This window comes from Sceloporus undulatus, chromosome 6 (assembly GCF_019175285.1).
Source record: "Sceloporus undulatus isolate JIND9_A2432 ecotype Alabama chromosome 6, SceUnd_v1.1, whole genome shotgun sequence".
In the NCBI taxonomy this organism is placed as follows: Eukaryota; Metazoa; Chordata; class Lepidosauria; order Squamata; family Phrynosomatidae; genus Sceloporus; species Sceloporus undulatus.
The window spans coordinates 59,202,842-59,226,945 of NC_056527.1; the positions used below are offsets into that span (position 1 = coordinate 59,202,842).

The 24,104-nt window shown below is 37.4% G+C and overlaps 1 protein-coding gene across 11 annotated transcripts in view; it reads left to right on the forward strand.

Annotated features, from left to right (window-relative positions):
* The window catches only part of ARPP21 (cAMP regulated phosphoprotein 21), a 257,279-nt gene that overhangs the window by 170,899 nt on the left and 62,276 nt on the right, over positions 1 to 24,104 (forward strand). For 8 of the 11 annotated variants that reach the window (XM_042472521.1, XM_042472515.1, XM_042472523.1 and 5 more), the window contains exons 10-13: positions 7,938 to 8,046; positions 10,298 to 10,399; positions 19,868 to 19,905; positions 21,063 to 21,116. In XM_042472521.1, the coding sequence (XP_042328455.1) occupies positions 7,938 to 8,046; positions 10,298 to 10,399; positions 19,868 to 19,905; positions 21,063 to 21,116 (303 nt within the window). Of the gene's footprint in view, positions 1 to 7,937; positions 8,047 to 10,297; positions 10,400 to 19,867; positions 19,906 to 21,057; positions 21,117 to 24,104 lie in introns of all 11 variants that reach the window. The other 3 variants (XM_042472524.1, XM_042472526.1, XM_042472525.1) reach the window with 2 other exon arrangements.

A 24,104-nucleotide genomic window follows, 5' to 3' on the forward strand; every position in this document is an offset into this window, starting at 1 on the left:
GAGAACCTTGCATGTGGAAGAAACTCTTCTTACAGAGATTATGGGTCTCCACAGACTGGCAGAATACCACAGGCCAATTCTGTGGTATTCTGCCCACAGTTCTAACATACCTACAGTTCTGACCCAGGTGCTGACATGCCCTCCCACCACTATGCTGTGGAACCACTACTGCTTTGTGGTTACCTGCTGCCGCCATTGTGTGCCACTGTTATGGCCCATAAAGGTGGAAACAGTGTGCCTGGCTTTACCCACATGGCTAAGCACCCCCTTCCACCATCACAGGCAGGAACTAGGGCCTACATAGAGAATGCGGCAGAAGTGGCAGGGAAAGGGGCACCAGGGTGAGCAGTCTTCTGGCTAGAGTTTGAAACTCTGCCACGAACAGCTGGTCTTTTTAGATGGGGACAACAGCCTTTGGGGCCAGGATCAATCTGGAACTGCAGGATTGGCATCCGGACTGGCCGATCCCAGCCTCGGTCTATTGGCCTATGTTGACTGTACAGGACAATACAAGACCAGGGGATTTTATTGTTATGTGCCTTCAAGTTGTTTATGACTTATGGTGACCCTACGTCAGACCTATCATGGGGTTTTCTTGGCAAAATTTGTTCAGAGTAGGTTTGCTATTGTCTTCCCCTGAGGCTGAAAGTATGTAACTTCCCCAAGGTCATCCAGTGAGTTTTATGGCTGAGTAGAGTGTCGAACCCTGGTCCCCAGAGTTGTAGTCCAACTCTCAAACCACTTTGCCATGAGGCCAGGCTGCATTTTGTTTGGGCTGCATTTTGAAGCAAACTGAACTACTTCCTACTTCCTGGTCTAATCTGATTTTGGGAAACAGTTATCCTTTAGATTATGCATACTCCATATTTTGTGATGTAGTTGTCATTAGAAAGGTGGAAGGCAAAAATGCATGAAGGAATTGAAAGATGTGAAAACTATCTGTGCACATCAATCTATAGAATTTAATAATAAAAGCAAAATATCAGAGAATAACCAGTGCATTCATTCTGCTTCAGAAACAAGCCCACAATGTTTAGCTTACAAACCTAGGAGTGTACTCTGATGAGAATATGGTACACATATCTCTGTTCTTGTCTGGTTGCCTCAAGGCACTTCCAGACTAGTCTAAAGAAGTGTGAATTATTATGATATAGCACTTTGTTTTTTGCTGATTGTTGTTGCCTTTGAATCTGCTTGTTCCATTTTTGAGGGGATCTTCTTGTAGCAACATCTTGAATGTGCACTAAAGCTCTTCCAAAGGCTTTTATAAAAAAAGTGGTAGGGGTGGCGATGGGTGGGGGAGGTTGAAAGGCAAATTTTCCCATCTGCCATTTCATTGATGCACTATAACTCTGAAGAGAGAGAGAGAGAGAAGAGAATGATAATTTATTTGTTCAACTCTGCCTTGCAGTTAAACATAATTGAGGGTGAGAAGAAAATAGGTTAGTGCCAAGAACTGCTGGGGAAACTCTGGGAAAACAGAAATAACATTTGGATATAGTTCTTTAAAAACCTTGAGAACTATAGCAACAAATATTGCAACCTCCAGCAGTCTACAGACAATTTCTCCCTCTCCTGGAGGAGCCCACAGTCATATTCACTGATCTCCAAAGTAGGTATCTCTCACCACTTTCTCGGCAGTAGTTAGGCTATGTAAGCCACACCTCAAACTCTGCCGTATCATCTCATTATCTCATCTTAGCCACATGTGGTATTTTATGGAGCTGTCATAGAAAAAAACACTCATACCTGTGGGGCTCGTTTTACAAATTTCTGTTCATCATTTTTGTTTTTAAAAATGGGATGACACAACATATAAAAGGGCGATTTGTGGACACTGGACATAATGCATGAAAACAAGTGATATGGTACCACAGTAGGCCATGACAACACAAGTCAGTATGATTAAAAAACAATGACAGTTTGAATGGAAGATAAATAGAAGTCATAGACATGAGAGGGAGGAAGAGATGAATACAGCAAAATCAATTAGAAAAACCTGCATAGCGCTTCTCTAAATCTGTTCAGCTCAATTAGCCTCCTGATGGTGTGCACTTATAATTAGATTTGTGTTTACTTTGTTGGGGAGGGGGAATGTGTGCTGATTATTGTGCATTCACACTGGGCAGTCATTGTCCTCGTTCAGCAGTGTTGCTTCTAATGGGGTTTTCTTGCTTCAGCAAATCATTTCACAGAAATTTGCTGTATTAATTTTTACAACTTTCATGACCAATCTTTTTGGCTTGTAGTCAGAATTCTTCTCCATATTGGCCTTGCTATCAAGTTTATCAGGTCCAGTCCACATGCAGAAATCACTGATCAGTACTTTTGTAATGCATCCAGATTTTAAAGCATGTGGAAACGGCATGCAGTTTCAACAGAGATGGCAATCAAAATGGCACACAGTTTCAATTGAGGTGGCAATCAAAATGGGCCCAGATACATCTTGGCAGATAGGATGAATAACTTGTGAATAGTGGAGAATCCATTTGAACAAAATTGATGTGGCTTCTATTGCAAGGGAAAGAAAATATGATCAGGGATCATAAAGTGAGGCCTGACAGAAATGTTTGAGATTTTCTTAAATTTCAGTTCATTTACATTTATTAGAATATATCCAACATTCCTCACAACAATGTCACAATATAGACGAAAAACTGATGTAAGTTTGTAAAACTGTGGGCCCAAACTGATGGCTCTGAAGAGACAGCTTGATGCCATCCCAGAGAAAGCCATATCAGGGCCGTGGCAACCACACACTGCAGAGCCACTCTGTTTTTTTGCCAGCCCAAAAAATGCCGCTACTTTTTGAGTCAGCAAAAAGTCGGCTTTTCCACTGCCGTCATGGCTTTGCGGTGCTCCTGTGGCATGCAGCTTATAAACACCACACCTCCAGAGTGCTGCAAAGCTGCCCTCCATGTGGTCAGGTGGGCAGTATGATGCCAGCTTGGGGACGGAATCAGAGTGTGTGGTGTCTAAACACTGTTCTCTGATGCAGCCGCCAAGCCAGCAGAAAGGGGCAGTCTGTTTCGCCCCTATGTTAATATAATAAGATAGAAAAGAAGGGCTCATTTTAAAGGAGATTTCTCACATATCTAGAAATGGTTAGTAGTCTGAAATATTCAGTATGTCTCTCTTTCTACAGCATTCAAGTTCTGGAATTTGGAAAGAGATGCTCAACATTTGTAAATACTTGATTGTAAATGTAAATAGTTGAATGCATTGTCCTCACAACAAATTTGGATCATGGTGTTTGGTCTTGATTTTCCTTCTTATCATTTTCATGCTCTTCATTACTTTCATTAGTGTCTGATAGAAGAACTTCATATTATTTTTATCTTTTTATCTATTTATCACCCCAGCCTTTTATTTGTAATTATGACAGTGGACTAATTTTCTCCACAAGAAAACTTTATTCTTTAACCTTCATCTATCCCATATTGAATGTTATGTTCCTCGTGATTATGTTTTTGTTTCTGCAGATTTCCACAAACTCTTCTGGATGTATTAGATCATAATCTCTGATTCTTGTTTACAGTTTTGCTTGTGTTGATGGTTTTGCTCCTTGTGGGTTGTTTAACAGAGCTTCAGTTATTGCAGCATGCATCTTTTTGTCTTTGGAAATGTTCCAAGTCATAAATGGCTATTATTTCATATGCTCTTCATAATTTCTTTCCCTGTACATCCTCTGCTACTCTTTTTTTTCTCTCCTAATTTTTATCCTTTTTTCCGTTATTAACTTGTGGGGGTGGATGGGTTCATATGACGTTTCTTTTATCGGTGTATCAGTTGCTCAGTGTGTGTGTGTGTGTATATATATATATATACACACACACACACACACACACACACTTATGTATATATACTTATGTATGTAATTCTTCACAAATTTCAATCTCTAAGAAAGCAATGTATAACAAGTTTTTGAAAATTGGACACAGTTTTTGAAAATTATGCATAGCTCAGGACTTTGCATGTGTTTCTCATGGAAAACAGGATTTTCTGTATATGAAAAAAAATCTTTCTTTTTTTGTAGAAAATCACATTTCTGTGCAGAAATGTTGTTTCTGGGTAAAAAATGCTGTTTTCTGTGCAAAGAAACAACACCAAAAATGAAAAGGTGTGAATTTTCTGCAGAGCTGTGAAGATTTTGATCAGTTCAGGATTTTCCTTGTCAGCATTTCTTGACAACTAAGAAATACAGTTTCATCCATTTAAAAGATGAAATATTTTCACATAGTCTTTCTATTCCTAACACAAATCCCTTTCTGTTTTCAACAATAGACCTGCAGCACCTTTGGATTTCGAAATGGTTTTTAGTTGGCTAATTTTTGTCTGTTCCCAGTCTCAGGGTGTCAGATGATACCCAATAAGTGCATAAGCCATGATACTCTAAGCATACCCTTGTGTTAATCTCAAATAATAGCCAAAAACCAATGGGAAAATCTTTAGAGATTTTTTTTTACTTGCATTTTTTTCTTTTAATTTTTTCTTGAGAATTGAACACAAACTGTGGGACATATAGTTTATTTTGTCCCCTTTTCTTGCAAACTTGTTGGTGACAAACATTGCTGGAGAATAGGTCTCCTAGGTTTATTTTAGGGTATAGGATTTGTTTTTAACATATTTCAAGTACTGTAAACATACTTGGATCAGTAAAATCTTTATTTTATTGTATCTTATGTGAACTGCTTAGATAATTTTTATGGAAAGGTAGGCTGGAAATGTGTTAAATAAACATGACCAAGAGATGTTTTGCATGTGAGAAACAAGCATCAAAGGTCACATCATTGGAAGAGTGTTCATATCCTTTGGAAGTACCTTTGCAAATCAGGGAGTTTGCATGTTTAACAGTGAATCGTCAAGTGCTGAGTCATCCAGTCAAAAACAAACAGTATATCTGTGGTTTAATGCTTTGTTACACTCAGAGAAGGTCATGTAGCTGTTTCTCCATTGAAAAGGGAATTGCAGTGCTTCATATATAAACTTCTGAATAATTTAACAATCTGTGTACAAATCTGTAGGCTTATTTTCTTGCACATATATATACAAGGGAAATAGTTATCCCACATTCCGAAGTTTGTTTCTACAGGTGGCGCAGATAGTGTAAAACACATACAGTACACTTACTGTACATACTCATGTGTAAGTTTAGAATATTTGGTCAAAACATTGACCCCAGAAACATAGGTCGACTTATCCAGGGGGTCTCTATACATACTATACTTTAACTCTTATTTAAAAAGGGAACCATCCCCTTGTGAAAGGCAAGAGTGCAATCTGTCCTGGAAGCACTGACCTCCCTCTAGTCTCTTTTCCATCCAGCCTTTAGTGTGAGCCAAAACAGTTATGCCTGCCAGAATTTTGTAGGTTCTTTGGCACTGTTTGCTTCATCATTTAGATCCTTTTTTGCATGTTAATAAGGTTTACCCTCAACTTATTCAAGGGTCATTTCAAAATCCATAATTCCGCCCCCCCCAAACAACAACCTGCACTTGACTTATAGTCAAGTATATATGGTAATATACTGAGGGGGTTTGTTTATGTTAGATTGTATGTTTCTAAGGCTGCTAGATAAAATGATTTTTCTGAGATGGTAATGTACACCATGAAATATTTGATGAACTGTGCAATTTTAGGTCAAGCATAGTTAAAAATGCAGGGACAGGCACTTAGTTACAATTACATTATAAAAGCTACTTTGCCAATTACTGCATTCCTACTGAAAGTCTCTTCTTTTTATGTTAGTCATACCTCTTTCTTAGAGTGGAAATGATTTTTTTGGTTGTTTACATGGTGTATTAGATAGACTTGAAGGTCAGATAGCTAAAAATAAAGGCTGTCTCCTGTGCAGTAGGGAGAATCATTATTCCCTTGTTAACCTACAGGAATCAGGGAGAACTTTGAAGTCAGTCCAAACATTTCTGAGAATAAAATTGTAGATTTACATGGCTGGATTTAGGACTTACTTCATTTTACATTTCATCTGATACCATGCAAAGTTACTTATGTAGTATACATTATACAGTGTGCCCGTGTCATATACAGGTACATTATATGTTGCTTTCACTGCCATCACCCTGCACTGCCGCAAGCACGAGCCCCATTGCTTGTAATGGGCCTTGAGCATACACGTTATTTCTTTTACACGACGGGGTCCGGAACAGATTCCCCCACGTAAAAGAAGGGCGCACTGTACCTTAGATACCTTATTGTTGTCAACAGTAACAATAAATAAAAATAACTCCAACAAAAAATGAAAAATAAGGAAGAAAACAAGAGTTGTTACTGGAATAAACTTTAATCTATAGTAGGTCCTTAGTATTCTTTGGAGTTCGAGTCCAGGATACCAAAATCTGTGGATGCTTGGGTACCATCATATACAGTGGTACGGTAAAATGGTATTCCTTATATAAAATGGTAAAATCAAGGTTTGCTTCTTGGGATTTTGGGAGGAATATTTTCAAGTCGTGGGTTCAGAATCTGTGGATACAAGAGAGCTAACTATATATACTTGTAGGGGTAGACAGAGAGAGACTTCTTACTGAAAGGAGTGAAAGAAATCTAAGTTTTCAGAATTTGATTTTAAAAAGATATTTCCAGCAAGACTACTTCCAGCCCTTCCCTTTTGTCATGCTGCTCTTGCTGACAGGAAATTTGCACAAAGATTGAATGCATTACTCTGCTCTATATGAACTTCACTTCCTTAGTTCTGTTGATAATTCTGTCTGTCTCCTGTGAATACTTGTGGAAATAATGTATGTGTACCAAGTAGAGAAAGAACCCTTCACTTCACACATTTTCTTCCATTTTATAAATGCATTTGGTTGAATAAAACATGCATTTAGAGAAAACATGTGTTTCTATAATTTTCAGACCAAGTTGCCACTTAATGAAGCTTTGGCAGAAAATGCAAAATCTTATGTTGTTAATAACCTACTAAAATGAGCAAGTTCCTGAAGATTAAAACATTCCCCAAGCCTGCAATTATGTCAATTGTAAGCTTGATATGAAGAGACACTTCTCTCCGTATTGGTTTTGAGCAAGGTCATGGAACAGCACAGAACAATTTAACTCTGCCTCTGAGCATAGACATTTGAAATCATCAGCTAGTAATGTCTAATAACCATTTAGATGGACTTAAAATCAATTGTCGAATTTATACAGTGTAACAATATTGAACAATATTTCTCCAATTTGTCAACTGCTAAATAATTATTTTCTTAAAGAAAATAGCATCAAACTCTTCTTCCTTATCCCAGTTCTTTGTCCAACATACAGTGGACTCTTGTTATACGCTGGGGTTTGGTTCCAAGATCCCCTGTGGATAACAAAATCTGTGGATGCTCAAGTCCCATTAAATATAATGACATAGCAAAATGGTGTCCCTTATAAAAAATAAAAAATTAAGCTTTGATATTTGAAATTCATACTTTTTTTTTGAACATTTGCAAACCATGGATGCTTGAATCCATGTACTGTATAAAAAAATCCATGTATAAGAATGGCCAACTGTACTGTGCCCGAGAACGTATGTAAGACTCTTTTCTAGTTTGTCCTGGCTTATTAATGTGTATAAGCTTTACTAAATTTCATTGTAGCTGGAGATAAAGATTATTAGAAATTCAGATTCATAAACAGTATTCACCTACAGCCACATACACATATGGCCACATACAGGCTTGCTTTTGTGTTCTTTGGTCCTGCAGTGAGTGAACATCAGAAGGATTGATCATTTAAACTCAGCTTGCTCCCTACACACAAGCAAAGTTTATTTATAGGAATAACAGTTAGAATAGATACAGTACATTGGTATCAGCAGCAGCAGCCACAACTGAGGTCTAATTTTGCACTAAATCCATCCGTTAGAAAGAGTGCTGACAAATTTAAAGTGAAATCAAGTGGATTTTTATTGATATGTTTTACTTTGCTGGCAGACCAGAGCAAAGGTTTTCTGAACATTTAAAAGATGAAAAAAGTGAAGAATCCCAGAAGCGATTTATCTTGAAGCGAGATAACTCTAGTATTGATAAAGACGACAATCAGGTTGGTTCTTGGTTCAAAAGTTGCTGGCATTTGTTCTTTGGTTTCTTTTCCTTCTTCATCGTATTTATTTATTTATTTTGGAAGTGGGCTGACTGGTGTTCTTGACCATTTGTTTCTGTTGCTACTTCCCTTTCCTGCTCCTGTATCCCCCTCTCCTGCTCCTTCTGCCTAATTTTTGGCACACAGTGGAACAGCATCAAGCTAAGCATATTTGTTTCAGCCATGGCAGTTTGCATGGGTAGTTTTGCTTGGCACAGGAAATGCTGCATGTTGAGGGGTGATTTGGAATGTTCAAAGGGCTCCCAAGCCAATGTGGAAACTATTGTCAGCTGTGTTTTGGCCAATATCTCGAAGACTCTTATGGCCCTGGTTCCTGTTTCTGTAGTCATAAACCTGGTTAGAGATCAATTAATATAGACTAATAGTAGTCATCAAGGGAGGGGGGATATTACAAGGAGACCAGATGGATATTGTAATCGAATACATACAAGTTTTCACTTGGGGGAAAATCCTTCCAATTTCAGATTCTGTCATCCCCATGTTTTATTGTAAGTAATGCTTACTTGCTCGTTTTTTTTTTTTGCATGGATGTGGCAAAAACCTTCTTCTGTGTGCTGCTTGTCATGTTACTCTGCATTATTAAAGCTGTCAGTATGCCAATGCACAAATGTTTTGGGAACTGGCTAGTTTAACAGCCTTTTATTAAAAGCATATAAGGTGTAAAAAGTATCTAAAGCTTTATTGGAAAGACACTTTTGCAATCCAGTAAAAATGTATCCAGTCATTCAACACTAAGCCAAGAATTAAAAAATTGGGTTGGTTGTGAAGTGCTTTTATATAAAAAGGTAAGCTATTGTGCATATCTTCATTTGGATGTTTTGGCACTGTAAGGAATAATATGGAATCATACATTCCCAGAATGCCACTTTGCCTCATTCATTTAATGGCATGTTTTATTTCCTCTTTTGTTTTACAGTAAGTAACTTCTTTTAACATAACTGACTTATCATAACTGACTTTCATAATCATAAAAGAAGGATTTAACAAGCAGGAACTGTGGTGAAGAACTCATAAGCAGCATAATGGGAAAGGCACTGTGGGTTAAGGACTATGAGTACTACAAGTGGAGGCTGACTGTAGTTTTGTATGGTGTGGTTCCTGTCCTGTTACACAACTTAATTGTGTTCTTACTTTCTGGACACTGGAGGGATGAAATATCTCGTTCTATTCCAATAAATGCCTAAGAAACACTACTGAATTAATTATAACTCTTGTGCAAAATATTCTCAAAGGTATTTCTCCTTAACACTAATGAGGGTTTAATGCATTTTGGTTTTCCATGTTCTTTTTCTTCACTTGATTAATTGTAGTATTATAAATACTGTCTGTCTACAATATATGATAAGAATGTTGACCCTCACCTGACTATTCAAGAGTATCTTGGATGTCAGACAAATGCATCTGTAATCTTATTTGAAGATTCATAAGACTACCTTTTAAAAAAAAAACATCTTATCCTTTCCAACACATATAGGGGTCACAGGTTCTAGCTCTGTGGTAGAGTATATACTGTACTTTACATATAGAGAGGCCAGTAGTTAGTAGTTCTTGGTAGTCAATGTGGTATAGTGGTTTGAGTATTTGACTAAGACTGGAAAACCAGAGTTCAGATCCTCCCTCAGCCTTGGACAAATCACACTCTCTCAGTCTTGGAGGAAGGCAATGGCAAACCTCCTCTAAATAAATCTTGCCATAGGATTGATTTAAGTCCGAGTCAACCTGAGGAATTGCCATAGGTCAGAGTTAACTTGAAGGAACATAACACATGCACAGAGAGACAGCTGGTACTTCCAGTTCATTGTCTCACACAGCAGATTTAATTTTATTTATTAATAAACTTATATAGACATGTGCTTCAATGGTACCTAACAGTGAAAGACAAAATACAACCAAGTACTAAAGATGTTAGAGAGCTGGAGTCATCAGTATAATTGGGTGGACTAAAGACATGGCAGCCATTGATATGATCACAAAGGACCAAAAACACCAATTTAATATAGAAACTTGCTTGGTGCTATATGGTACATGGCATAACACTATGATTCACATGCCACTTTAGGTAGGAGACAACACTGTCATTCTCATGCCTCATTTGTTTAAGTGAACATTTATTATTCTCAGCTGACAGTTACTTAACTGGAGTTTTTAGGAGCACAACTTATATAATCCTCCTGGTTTTTTTTATGCTCAGCAAAACAGAATTCATCCATTTAGAGATGACAGACGAAGTAAATCAATTGAAGAGAGAGAAGAGGAGTATCAGAGGGTGAGGGAGAGAATATTTGCACAAGATGTGAGTAGTTGTTTTAATTGCCTCTTTAGTGCCATATCTTTATCAGTAGTCAGCCAGTATGGTCTCACTCTGACACTGTGGCAAGATTGCACTTTGTGGCAGGAGATACTAGAGGGATATGTCTGAAGGGGAGGAAATGCAGTTTGCTTGAGTTTTAGGCTTATAAAAAAGAGGTGGAAGGATTTAAGAAATATGGTATAAAATTAGTTCAAATAGAGCAGGCATGGTACATTTCATTTTCTTGGTTTTGGAGTCTTAGTGTTCATATGTAGCATGTATACAGTTATAAAGTCCATCTGTAAATACTGATTTCAGAGGGCATTTTTTCTACTAGATTGTTTTCCTTCAGAAATATTTGTATATTTTCTAATTTTTCTAGCTATTCAAATGAGATAGCTAGATAATTCACAAACAAGTGGGAAATCTATGAATATGCAAACAATATTAAGTTGTATACCAGAAGACAAGGACTGCAGTACTGTGATTCAGAACTGTTGTCAGATCAAGACAAGACTGTTCTTTTAAAGAATTAAGCTCTAGGAAAACCAGTTCTCTGAGCTGAAAATAGCAGCATGCTGTGCACCATGTTTGACAAGTAGCTTTGACATCATGAACCTTTTCCCTTAGAGCAGCTTTTGACAATAAATTGTATGTTTATTCCCTTTTTAGTGTATTCAGGATGCCATTATTGAAAATTTAAAAATGCTGCTACTGAGGCAACCTTTAATCACATCCACATATAGGCCTAAATCAAATGTCATTTTCACAGCAGTGCTAGGATTTTGCTTCCCTCCCCAGCACTGAAAAACTGGTCCAGAGGGTTTCGCACTCCTCAGGAGTTGTTGAGTGCTTCAGTAGGAAGAGGCAATTGCTCCATAACCATTTGGGCCAGATATCACTCTTGTGTTAGTGAACAGCTAGTGTGGGATCCAACTATTGTTGTTATTGTTGTCATATGTTTTCAAGTATTTCCAACTTATGTCTACCCTAAGATGAACCTATTGTGAGTTTTTCTTGGCAAGCTTCTTCAAAAAATTTTGCCATTGCCATCCTCTGAGGCTGAAAGAATGTGACTTGCCCAAGCTCACTCAGTGGGTTTCAGTGATCAAGTGGTGATTCAAACCCTGGTCTCAAACCACTACTAAACTAAACCACAAATAAATAGCATTTTATAATTTTTTTAGAAAAGAACAGAAAGAAAACACTTATAGTCCGTTTTGAGCCCTGAATTGGGACCACAGCAACTGCACACCACAGCCCCAATCCAGCTGTTTGCCAGCTCAAAATAAAGGCAGCAAAATGCTGCTCCTTTTTGAGCTGGCAAAAGGGCACCCTTTCAGCTGCTTTGCAACACTCTGCTGTGCAGCATATATACGCCATGCTGCCAGGGAATCGTAACATTGTCCACCATCTGGGCAAAGCTTGACATCAGCTTGCAGGTGGTGTCAGAATGTGCGTCATTTACACGCCACACTCCCCACGCCTCTCCCAAGCCTGCACTTACTGCTGGTCTGTTTGGGACCTTAGTCTCAAAAGTGCTACAAGATCATTTTGCATACTGTTTTATTTTTTTGACAAAAAATAAGAAAAGCAAACATTAAAGCAGTGTCTCCATCTCTGCTTGATGAATGAGACCAGGTTCATCTCACTGGTTTGTCAAAGAAAGCTTGTTGTAGATGCTCTTTCTCTGGTTGGCTTGACAGAAGAGGACAAGTTTTTCTTCTGCTTTCCAGGATGTTCTTCCTAGGAAGTGCATCTTGAATCACACAATGCTCTTTGATCATCTGGGTAATGGATAAAGTTAGCATAAACTCACAAAATAGTCTCAGAGGAACAAATGTTTATTAACAGTAGATATAAGTATGAGTACCCAGCTTGTTGGGGGGCAATTAATTTATAGATTATAAAGCGCTTAGGGAGTGCTGAGTTCACTGCTAAGCAGTGTAGAAATGTACTTGCTATTGCTATTGCTATTTTGGTGCAAAAGAGGATGCAGTATTATTTGTGAGACAGTATTTGGGACTGAATATCTTTTCAGACTTGTTTAACAATGAAAAATCTTATGCATGACTTATTGCAGTATGTAGTTAGCACATAGCAACTTCACAACAAGATCACCTCTAAAGCTGTACGTTATTTCTTAGACTTGTTAATTGCTCTAATGTTCATCTATTATTTTTTTTTAACTGTAAAGATATTGCTTTGTTTCAATTATAAACTTTGAGAAGGTAACTAAGAGCTGGCCATTTAGACTGAAAATAGAATATTTTGACCTAAATCTAATTACATTCTTAATGATGATGGGTACTGAAGAGGAAAGGGCTGGCACTGTTTGTGAATGTATTAAAATTGGCCATTGACTATTGCCTACAGCATCAGTAGAATTTGGTACTTAGGATCCAATCTCCACGCTACTCATTTGCTATGCAATGTCATAGACTAAAAACAAAAGAAAGAGAAAACAATGTTCATAATTTTTGACTCCTAAAACATAGGTACATTAATTCATCCCACTTTAATATATTTGAAATCATCTGAATACCTTTACAAACCAATCAATCTTCATAGATTTTCTGTGATGGATAAATACATTTATACATTTTGTTATTAGTAAAATAACATAGCATAATAAGGAAGAATGACTACAGTCTCTAAACTTTGGCATCCAGTGAACAGATTTGGTATTTTGAGGCTGTGCCAAGGGTGCCATCACAAAATGTGCCCATAGTGGTTGTGGTTGGCATGACCAGACATGCCAAAATTTATTTCTCAAAAAGGCAAATTAATGAGGTTGAAAGGCAAACAGCTTGCCTAAGATTTAATGTCAAGCAAGCGGAGGTGAGCTCAAAGTACCGAGCCACTCCACTGAATCCATGATTATCTCATGTTCATATATTATCATGCCACATCCTGCAAAATCCAGCCAATGAGATAAACTTTTCCAACATACAAGATTCTCAAACTTCTAATGTAAATGCCATTTCTCCTTGCTTTTTTGACTCCTCATTTTGAGTTGTTTTACAGGTCTCCTCAGGACCCTGGTTACTGGATCCTAGCCTCTCTAGTTACATAAGGGGAGAGAACAGATACACATGAGTTTGCAAAGTGACACACTAATATTATCTTCCACCTTTTTCCTTTTCTTTCTGAAAAGTACATTCTGAGCAAAGAAAGAAAGAAGACAGGGTATCTTGAGATTATGCTTTACTTCCAGCTATTCTAAACTGATAAAAATGAATATATTTTAAAACAATTGAGGCTATAGGAATTACAAACCAGATAATGCACATTATGCAAATCAAATGCATAACAGCACTTAAGATTGATTATGTTGCTATTGCTACTTTGTTCAACTTACAGCAGACACTTCACCTTTTTTCATGCTGTATGCCTCAGAAGCAGTGATGAAAAGGATGGGTAAAGATGTTATCTGTTCAAATTTTACTGTTCACTAAATAGTCTATTTCATATCAGCTGAGGACTAAAGACAATTGTGATATTTCTGGAGACAGATATAATTTACTTTTCAAATGCATTAAGTTTCTTCCTTTTATTTTTTTATTTTTATTTTTTATATTTATTTATTTATTTATTTATTTATTTGGTAGCTATAAGATTTGTTACATGCATTTACAAAGTGCTTTGAAATGCATTTATTCACCTGGTAATTTAAAATCCCAGAATGATGGCTAGTTTTTGTTGTCTGTTTTGTTTCTCTTTTTGATTGACGGTGGGAAAGCTGTCTCCTGGAGAGCTCCTAGAGAGAATACTATTGATGGACTAGTAAAAAGTGACTCAGCAGCCATCTGAGTTAGCAATGTAGCTATAGAATATAAAGGAAACATTTTAAATGGTTCATTCCACATGGGACAATTGTTCCTTTTGATTTCTGAACCAAGTAGATTATTTTTAAAAAATCAATTCCTGCATCTATGGGGTTGAGAAATGCCCCAGGGAGGGGCAGATATTTCTAGGTACAGTTCTACATAAGGAAGAATAATTAGAACAATGAACTAAATGTAATGCCTGGAATCCAGGATATTTCAGACTTATTTGCAATATGACTATTGTTCTTGTCATTTCTGACTTATAGCAACCCTAAGGTGAATCTGTCACAGAGTTTTCTTGTCAGGATTTGTTCAGAGGGGGTTTGCCCTTGCCTTCCTCTGAGGCTTGAGAGGGTGTGACTTGCCTAAGGTCATCCATGGCTTTATGGAGATTTGAACCCAGTTCTCTTTGTCCAGTACTCACACCATTACACTACATTGGCTCTCCAGTATGACTATACAATTATAAATGTTAATACTGCATGAATGCAAATATGCAGCCTTGGCTCCAACCTGTTATTGGAATGAGCTGAGGCTTCAATAACCAGTAGAAATTTTGTTTGTGCTATTGTATCCTTATTTGTTAGGCACCTGAAATATATATCTGCTGGGAAAAATTGTGCACTTTCTTTTTCATTTCATCAGAAATTGGATACTTTGGATGAATAAACCATGAGCACAGATACTATTATCATAGCCGCAACAACTGTTTTTATGTTCTGCTGAGTTTAAGTTATGCTGTCCCACCACTTCTGGTATGCCTTGAATGTCTTCTTTGGCATGACTGCAAGCCAATGCTGTCAGGAGAAAAGTGGGCAGACCGGCAGCTGTGTAAATACAGTATAGTCACTTGGGTTACTTAACAGATGAGTGAGTGATTTAAAAAAAAAATGGTTAAAGAACACATCAGATGTATTCTTTTGCCAAAATAGCTAACAACCTTTGTGTCATATTTCATTTAGTTAATAGTTTCATGATGTCAATGAAATATTCTTGTTGTGTCTTCTTAAGCGGCTTCAGAATTTCAGATCATAAGTCTTAGAACTATTATTTTTAAATTCAGATTTGGAAACATTGTTCTTTAGCAACATGCAGACTCTGCAGTAAACTCTAGTTCAGTATCTGACAAGACAGTTGATCTGAAATTACAAGTTCACTTCTATTTATGATCCACTCCATCCACAAAATCCCCTCTGACTGTGCATTGAGATGAAAACCTTACAGTCTGGGCCCAAGACTCAGAACATAGCATTGACAGGCTGTAACACTCAGGAATGCTTATGTGAGTAATGAGGTTGGGATGTATCCAGACACATCAGCATATGATGATACATTTATGCTGCATTCATGTTATTAGAATATTGCAGACAAATAAATAGAACTGGGCTATAGAGTGTGCTATATCTTCATCTTGACTTTTCAAGAGGAAAATACTTTTAAAGATGAAACCAAAAATTTAGTCACCTAGCAGAGTAAGTTCTTAGGTTAATTGGCTGAGTGACACTGAACACAAAATCCTTTTCTGTCATTAAATAAATACTCTTCCTTCCAATACACTGTCATTGTGCCAAGCCATGTTATGACATTACGCCTGTTACTCCTCTGTATTTTTTAAGTAGAAAAATGATTTTTACTGTTATGTTGTTTTTAGTTAAAGGTCATTCAATAAAGATTGATGCAGCAAATACTCAGCGATGATTAAATGCCACACCACGTTTTGTGATTGCACAAAATGGGCTAGATTCTGCCCCACACCACTCTGCAGGCCATCAAAGTGGGGTATCTCACTGGATCCTGAGATGCCTACTAAAACTCCTCCTAAAGATTCTGCAGTTAATTCTTCAGTTGAGGATGCAGCTTCAATCTTCATTCTCCTTCCATATATAGGGAAGAAGAAAAGGAACAAATAGATAGCCTGTGCACCATGCGTGGGCAATTGCAGGATATCTGGGGGGGGAGGGCACCGTTCTGCTCCTGGGATATCCCCCCCAAGGGCTGCACAGATTGCCCTGGACCAGAAAAAAAGACGATCCAGGAAGTCTGGAGGGCCACAGAAACAGTATTGGGAGACTACATACAATTATATGATCTGGAAGTCGTATGGTGTGCCAAATTTCACTCTTCCTTTGTCAACTCTGGAAGAGGACTGAGAGTTAAGTCCTGATGAACTTGTCCCAGTGCTTTAAGTGGCACCTAACTTCATACAAGGCTAATCTGATTTAATTTAAATAGAGTCCAATCATGATTTAAATCATTTCATTGATAAATTTACCATTAATTATTTAAATGGCAGTTTTAATCTCTAGGACAGAGGATTCTATTTCATCATCATTTCTTATAATATATTATTATCTGCTAATACGTATTCAAAGATGTGAGTTTCATTACAGGTTATGTACAGCCTAAGCAAATAATTCTGAAATATTTCCAGATTAATTTTTAGATCATAAAATGTGATCTCTTACATTTTAAACTCCTCCTCCTCCTTGTTCACATCCATCCTAATACTTCCAAACTCTCTATTCTTTGACCTTTTCTAGTTTGCATCTGTATGTGCAGAACAAGTTAGCATCATCATCATCTTGAATGTTGATGGCTGATAGCTGTCAGATTTTTCAGTATTCTTACTCATCAGCCTAACAGTTGATGGTGTAATTAAACAGTTTACTTGACAAACTACAGTGTCTTCCATGTAGATTCTTTTTTCAGCACTTTTCCTAGGCTTTTTAAATAGTTAATGCCATTCCATTATGGTTTAGTTTTAGGCTGTTGATCATCATTAAAACAGATTACATACAAATCAAAGATGTGGACCTGAGAAAGATGGAAAATTAGTCTCAGAAGAAAAGGTTAGTCATAGGAGACTGTAGGATTTTTAAAGCATGTAGGAACTGTTCGCTAAGCCCTTAAACAAATTCATTTATGCATAAGTATATTCAGCGTTTTGTCCTACATTCACTTAAATTTTTTACTTGAGGGCAAGTGAAAATTTTTAAGGTAGCACAAGCAATTGCTGTGCAATGATCGCATAAGCGTTAAGCAAATGGAGCATTGCATATAAAAGAGCAAAGTGAATCTCAACATGATAAAAGCTAACATGCTTCCCCTAAAGTTTCTTGGCTGTTTGTTTTCCCTTTTCTTTAAATAACAAGGTTAATATCATGAAAGGTGTCTATTTCCTATGCTATGGTGGGTGACGTCAGCATTGAGAAATAGATATTCCAGGAGATGGCATGGCTTTGTGCCAGCTTCTACATCATGGAAGACAGACGGAGCCATTACTGAGTATACTCATAAGACTATAATGCTGATTGCACTTATACCTTTCAAGATACTGAAGAACTAGCAGATACCTCAGACCTTTTAATAAGATATAACTCCTGAGTGCTTATCTACTCTTATGTCTGACACAAACAGCAGCAATATTCATCAGATGTAGTGCCTTCCCTTGCCAACATAACCCCTTGGTTTTTCATTACAGGAGGTACTCTTCTGTAGTCTTCTCTCATGCACATTTAACAAAACCTCATAATTTCCACATTCATCATGTAGCACGGGGGGGGGGGGGGGGGGGGACTAATAAATAAACACAACTGACAACGTAAGCCTCTTTCAAAATGATTGCCTTCAAGGTTGGAGAACATTTTTTATTAATGAGTTGAACAATTAGAGCTTTTGTGATTCATCTCTTAAAAGAAATACAGATTGTTTGATTCAATAGAATAGGCTGCTTAACATGCGTAAACAATGAAATGATTATACAAAGGGGGAAAGATTATGGTGTTTTTCCATTGTGAATATCCTTCTTTTTCACTGTCTAAACCAGGGATATGGGAGGTGAGATAAGGGGGTATGTCCTCCATATGTTGTTCAATTAAATTCCCGTCTTTTATTACCATTGGCTAAGCTGGATAGGGATGATGGGAGAATTGCTGCCTCAACATCGGGGGGGGGGGGGATATGTTTCCAACCTCTATATTGAACCATGTATCTTTTCCTGAAAGATGCCACTTTCAGGGCATTTCAGGGCTTTCAGGGGGGAGGACAATATCCACAAATATCCCCTGCCAGGGAAAGGGCTGTTTTTCCCACCTTCCAACAGCCCCAAACCAGCTTACAGACACTGTGGTGGCATGCAGCGTGTAAACGCTATGCCACTGCAGCGTCTTGCAGTTGCCCATGTCTGGGTGCCTCCTCAACTTCTAGGTGGCTTCAGAGTGGCGTGGGAGCATGTGGCATATAAGCCCAGATGACGGCTTTTACAACTGGTCTGTTTCACCCCTTAGTGTATATTGTCATAGTAGATTGCTGCACTATACTCTTATAGTGCTGCTATTGCATTTTTACTGCTCTGGCTGCCTCCTATGCATTCTGTGGCTTGTAGTTCAGTGAGGCCTAAGAGTTTTCTGGCTGAGAATTAATGCCCCTCCTTCAACTGCAAATCCAAGAATGCAACAGGAGGCACCCAGAGCAGTAAAAAGCAGAATAGCAGCACTATGAAAGAGTTTAGTGTGGTAATCTACATAACTTCCTCAGGTTCAGCCAAGTAATGATGCCTGAGTTTTTATAAATGACTTAACCTGTTTTCATCTCACTTTGGTGCACTATAAATGATCATAGTTACATTCTGTGATATATCACAGGTCCTTTGGGATACCTTATTTTAAAATGCACCCCATCAGGAATGGAAATGTACAAAATAAATGGACTTTGGTAACTACTGTAGTAATCGGATATACTTGCTTATGCCATTCTGTATGCTAGTTCTGGAAGCACTGCACCTGATTACTTTTCTGTTTCTCTCTTGCTCTTCTCACCTTTTGTTCAACTTCAGTGTTTAGTTTAGTTGTGGGGTTTTTCCCCCATTCTTTACAAAAGCATTTACTGCACACTTCATGAACATGAGACAAAAAGAAAATGAAAAGTCAGCAGCAATGATAATTTTTCATGGAATAATGAGCATAGACCCCTTTCTCTACATAAACAATGAATCAATGTTACAGTGATATGTTTTTGCCAGTGGAACTTTTTTGTCTAACACTTTTTTTTCATCCTGAACAAAGCCTTTCTCACTATTTAAAGCTATTGTTAGTTTTCTTAAAATGATTTCCTATAATTAATCCATGGAATATTTAAGTTTCCCTTCCTTCTTCATGTCCCCCTTCTAAAATTGACCAGGTTTGCATGATTCGCTTCTGTTTGTCTTTTTGGTTCCACTGCTTATCAGAGAAAGTTAATTCTGGTTCCCACTGACATTGATGTCAGTTACAACTGCTTTCTGCCATGAGTTCAATGGACGTTAAGCAAAACTGGCTTTGGTTTTGGGCCATTTTTAAAGATAGTAGACCTAGTAATTTCACATAATAATAGAGAAGCACCACCTCTTCTTCTTTTTCCCCCTTAAATATCTTATAAACATCTCACCACTTCTGAAGGAAGTAGTGATATGGGTTAATCCACCAAAACTACTTTTGCCAGTTCCTTGTTAACAAGTGACACATATACTTTGTTTCAGTGATGCATGAATTGCAAGCTCATAGCCTGAACATGGAAAGTGATTCTGTTTTCAAATGAGAAGAACTGGAATTGTTGAGTATCAATTGAGCATTCAATACAATCTGTTTTTGTTTTTGTTTTTCAGTCAGTTTGCTCCCAAGAAAACCTTTTTATGGATAACAGGTGAAATATGCACATTATTATGTTTACCACAGTTTTACATGATAATTCTATTTGAATAATTTGTAATTGACTTGAACTGAGAGTGTAATATATCAAATTATAGGGGACTGAAACTTCACAGAGTTTTTTTCTGTTTAAAACTAAGTGAGAGATTATTAAAATAGTACAACACTATATTGTAATGTAACAAGTAATAGGATGGTCTCCAGCCATTTCTTAAATTTGTTATATATGATTAAAAAAGAACATTCTCTGGGGCAATGTATCTCTTGTAAATGTCCAAGGCTTGCCCATGTTAGTGCCTGAGGTGGAAAAGAAAAATGAGTACCTCTCCTTTTCTGTAATTTGTTGGTATAACAAGCCACCCATGCCTCTGTCATACTACACAATTATATCATTATGAACTCACTTTAACTGCCATGGCAACACCATATGGAATCCTGAGATTTGCAGTTTGGGGTGAGACATTTAGAGGTCTCATCCTCGCCTCTAGTGCCCCACCAAACTACAAAGCGTAGGATTCTGTAGGATGCAGTCCTGATAGTGATAGTGAATATCATAGTGTAGTAAGAAAGGGTCCCAATTGTGCAAAGTCCAAACCCCACCAAAAGCATTAAGCTTAAAAAAAAGGGGGGGGGGAGTGTTCCCAAATGGAAATGATCAGATTTGTCCAACTTAGATGCTCTTAATGTGGACCAAAATATGCCACATGCAATGGCCTTTCTACATTTCATGCCATGTTTGGACAATTCCAAAGAAACAGTAGATTCTATTTTCAACAATATAAATGTTCTTTGCTATTGGAAAAGATAATTATTCTTTCTGTAAATTTTATTTCAAACACTAATGAGTATCTTATATATTAACAAAACTAAACACTTAGCAAAATTGCTAATATTAGTGACTTTTTTAAAAAAAAAAAAACAAAATAAATGAAGGGTCACATGCCCACAATTCAAATTCAGCATAGGTAATCATGGACCAAAATTTTTCCTTGTGTTCCCTGCATAAACAATAACATGTCTTTTACTGAATCCATGTTTTAGTGAAAAGAAAGGTGGTGGTACTCTTGTTTTAACAGCTGAAGTATCAAGTTATAGTTACATTTTAAAATAACCTGTTTTTATCATTTTCTCCTTTCATTTTGTTTTCAACAGGCTTTTGGAAGATAGCATATGCAATGAAACGATTAAAAAAAGACAGCTCTTCAGGTATGCAAATTTTATGTTATTAAAATATGCTTACAGTACTCAGAATAGGCAACAACATTAAATAAATTCTAAAAAGTAAAATCTATCAGTATAGCAAATAAAACATCAAGATGATCCTCAAGATATTGTTAATAAGTTATTGTCATATATCAGGTCAGCTTTTGCTTATCATGTCGCTATGATTGAGTAACCTCAAAGAGGTCCAGTCATGAACACCAATGTTCAGGTCTTGCAAACCCAAGGCTGCATCTTCCTTGATGGAGTCAATCCACCGACTTACTGTGACATACTATCTTAAGATATGTCCAAAGTATCACAGCCTTATTTTAGTTATTTTAACTACTAGTAAGAGTTCAGGCTTGATTTGTTCTCAGACCTATTTATTTGTCTCATTCAGCAATCTGTGGTATCAATTTCAGTACCACCTTTCAGATTTTCTTCCTGCCAGACTTGTTTACTGTCCACCTTTCCATACATAGACATGTAGGATGTTCTTTAGATTATATTTTAACACTAAAATTGATTTAACATGTTTTTAAGCTTTATGCTAATATTTGTAATCAGCAATTAATAGGCTGTAGTGTGTTGTCTATTTGATTTCTATGGCTGCTTCCACACTGCTGAAAAAAAGCAGTTTTGTCACCACTTTAACTACCATGAATCAATGCTATGGAAACCTGGGATATGTAGTCTTATGAGCCTCTGATTAATGATTCTCACATTCCATGTTCCTATTATACGCATTGTGCAGCTTCAGACTTTGTGTTGGTATCTAAGCATATCAGCAGTGGAATGTTCTTTTGGCTTGACAAGAGTTGTGTCATTACAGAGAGCTATTTGTACTTGCCCTTTTCATTTCCCCCTTAGCAGTTTCAGTGTCTTCCAAGCTGGGAGGCTCATCTTCCAATTTCAATTTGGATTGTCTCATAATAGGATTTTCAAGGTGAACAAAGTTTTATACTAGTACAGTGCACCCTTCTTTTATGTGGGGGATCCATTCTGAACCCCCCCCCCACGTAAAAGAAAAGCACATATGCTTGAGCCCCATTACAAGTAATGGGGCTCGTGCTCACAGCGTCATGGGGTGGCGGCGGCACACACACCATTGTTTCTTCTGGTGCTGCTTTCAGAGTATGCTGAAAGCAGCATTTAATGCACCCGCATATGACACGGGCGCACTGTACCTCCTTCTACACAGTACCAACAGGAGTTGGTTAAAGTTTCAGTTCCATTTCCTCTGAGAGATCCTGTGACAATGCTGCTGCTGCCTAGGAGAATCTCTTTTTGGGCCTTTCTGGTACCCTCTCCATTGAGACTATCAGTTCTCTTCTGCTGATGCAGCCTTCATTCCTTGAAAAGTATGGATGCATCTTTGTCTGGTATCCCTATCTGGGATATTTATTCCTGACAATATTGCTATTGGTTTCCCTGATGTACTCAAAAACCCCTCACCATATCAAGGTATGTATCTGAGAGATGATGCCATTCACCATTTCCCTTCCCATGACAAGATCATTCCTTCATTATTTCCAGAAAAGAGGCATGATCAAATTTGGCCAAATTTGTCGCATAACACAGGAGTGAAAAATTCTTAGGGTGCTCAGTTAGGAGTTAGTGGATAAATTGTATCCTGAGTCTGTTTGAGGTTGATTGTTGATCTTAGAAATCATGTCTGGGTGAAAGGAAAGGTACTGTTTAGTATGCATGGAGTTGTTTCACTACTGTGGTACAAAACATTATCATCTTTTCCAGACCCCAGTAAATGTGTCAGGGTTATCAAAGAAACAGTCCGAATTCATGCTATTTTGATTCTGTTCTCCACTCCCCATGAACAAGATGCAGTGTTAGACCTCCACTGGTTGAACAGTGAAACTGGAATTATTGTTCCTTCTCACTGCAGCCTCCCATATATTCACCCCAAAATGTGCTACAAGAAGCTAAGAAACCCTCAGAGGCTCATTTACAGTCAGCCAAGTGCTGTAGAACAAGGGAGGGGCAAGTGCAGTCAACAAGCAGTGGAGAACCAGAGTGATGTAGGATTAAAGCCTAAATCAATATTTATTTTTAGTCTTTATGGAATCCTTTTTCAAAGTATGCCAACAAAATACATTTAAAATGTCAAGCCAAAAAACAATGTATCTTGCCATGTGTTGAAGTTGTATCTCTATTCTACCTCCACTACCCCCCTTGCTTCACAAAGAAGAATGTTAATTTGAAGGCCCATTAGAGCACATGTATGCAGAACTCATGGTAGCAGTGAGTTTTCATCCTTTAAAGTCATGCCAGGGTTTTGTACACTACTCTGTTTACAACAGTCTATAACAGTGATGCAGGTAAACCCTTAAGCATACAAGAACTCTTTGTTTCCCGTATGGCTGTGGAATATCTGGATATAGGCTATTTATGTGTTTTAAAAATGCTTTCTTATGTATTTGAACTGAATATTTGGATTGTTGTTTTCTCCAATACACAAATCTGGTTTTCTCCAGTTTGAGATGCAATATTTGCTAGCATTTTTAATACTTCCATGAAGTTGTTGCACTAAAAGCAATAAATATGAAGTAGATGAAATGGAGGGGTTTTTTAGGCTCCTGCTCTGTGCCTCAAGATATACACTGAAATTAGGAAGCACTTTGAAAATACATAGACCTCAGCTACATGTGGTGAAGAATAATATTTAGTGTGCATGGTTATTGCAATGGTAAAAGGTATAGTTTTGTTCTCTGAAATGTAAGAGAGAAGGTGTTGAATAGCACCTTGGGAAAGAACATGTTCCCTGTTTTGTGGAAGTAAGGTTATAATACTATATACTTTGTTACAATTTATATTCCTCTAGTATCTTCCATAGTTTGTTGTTTGCTACCCATCTATTCAAGAAAATAACCTCTGTATAAAGTGACTGAGAGAAATAATAATAGATGTTTGAATGCCAGCAGCATTGGCACAAGTGTTACTCTTAAGTATGAACAAACCAGAGAATGTTCACTG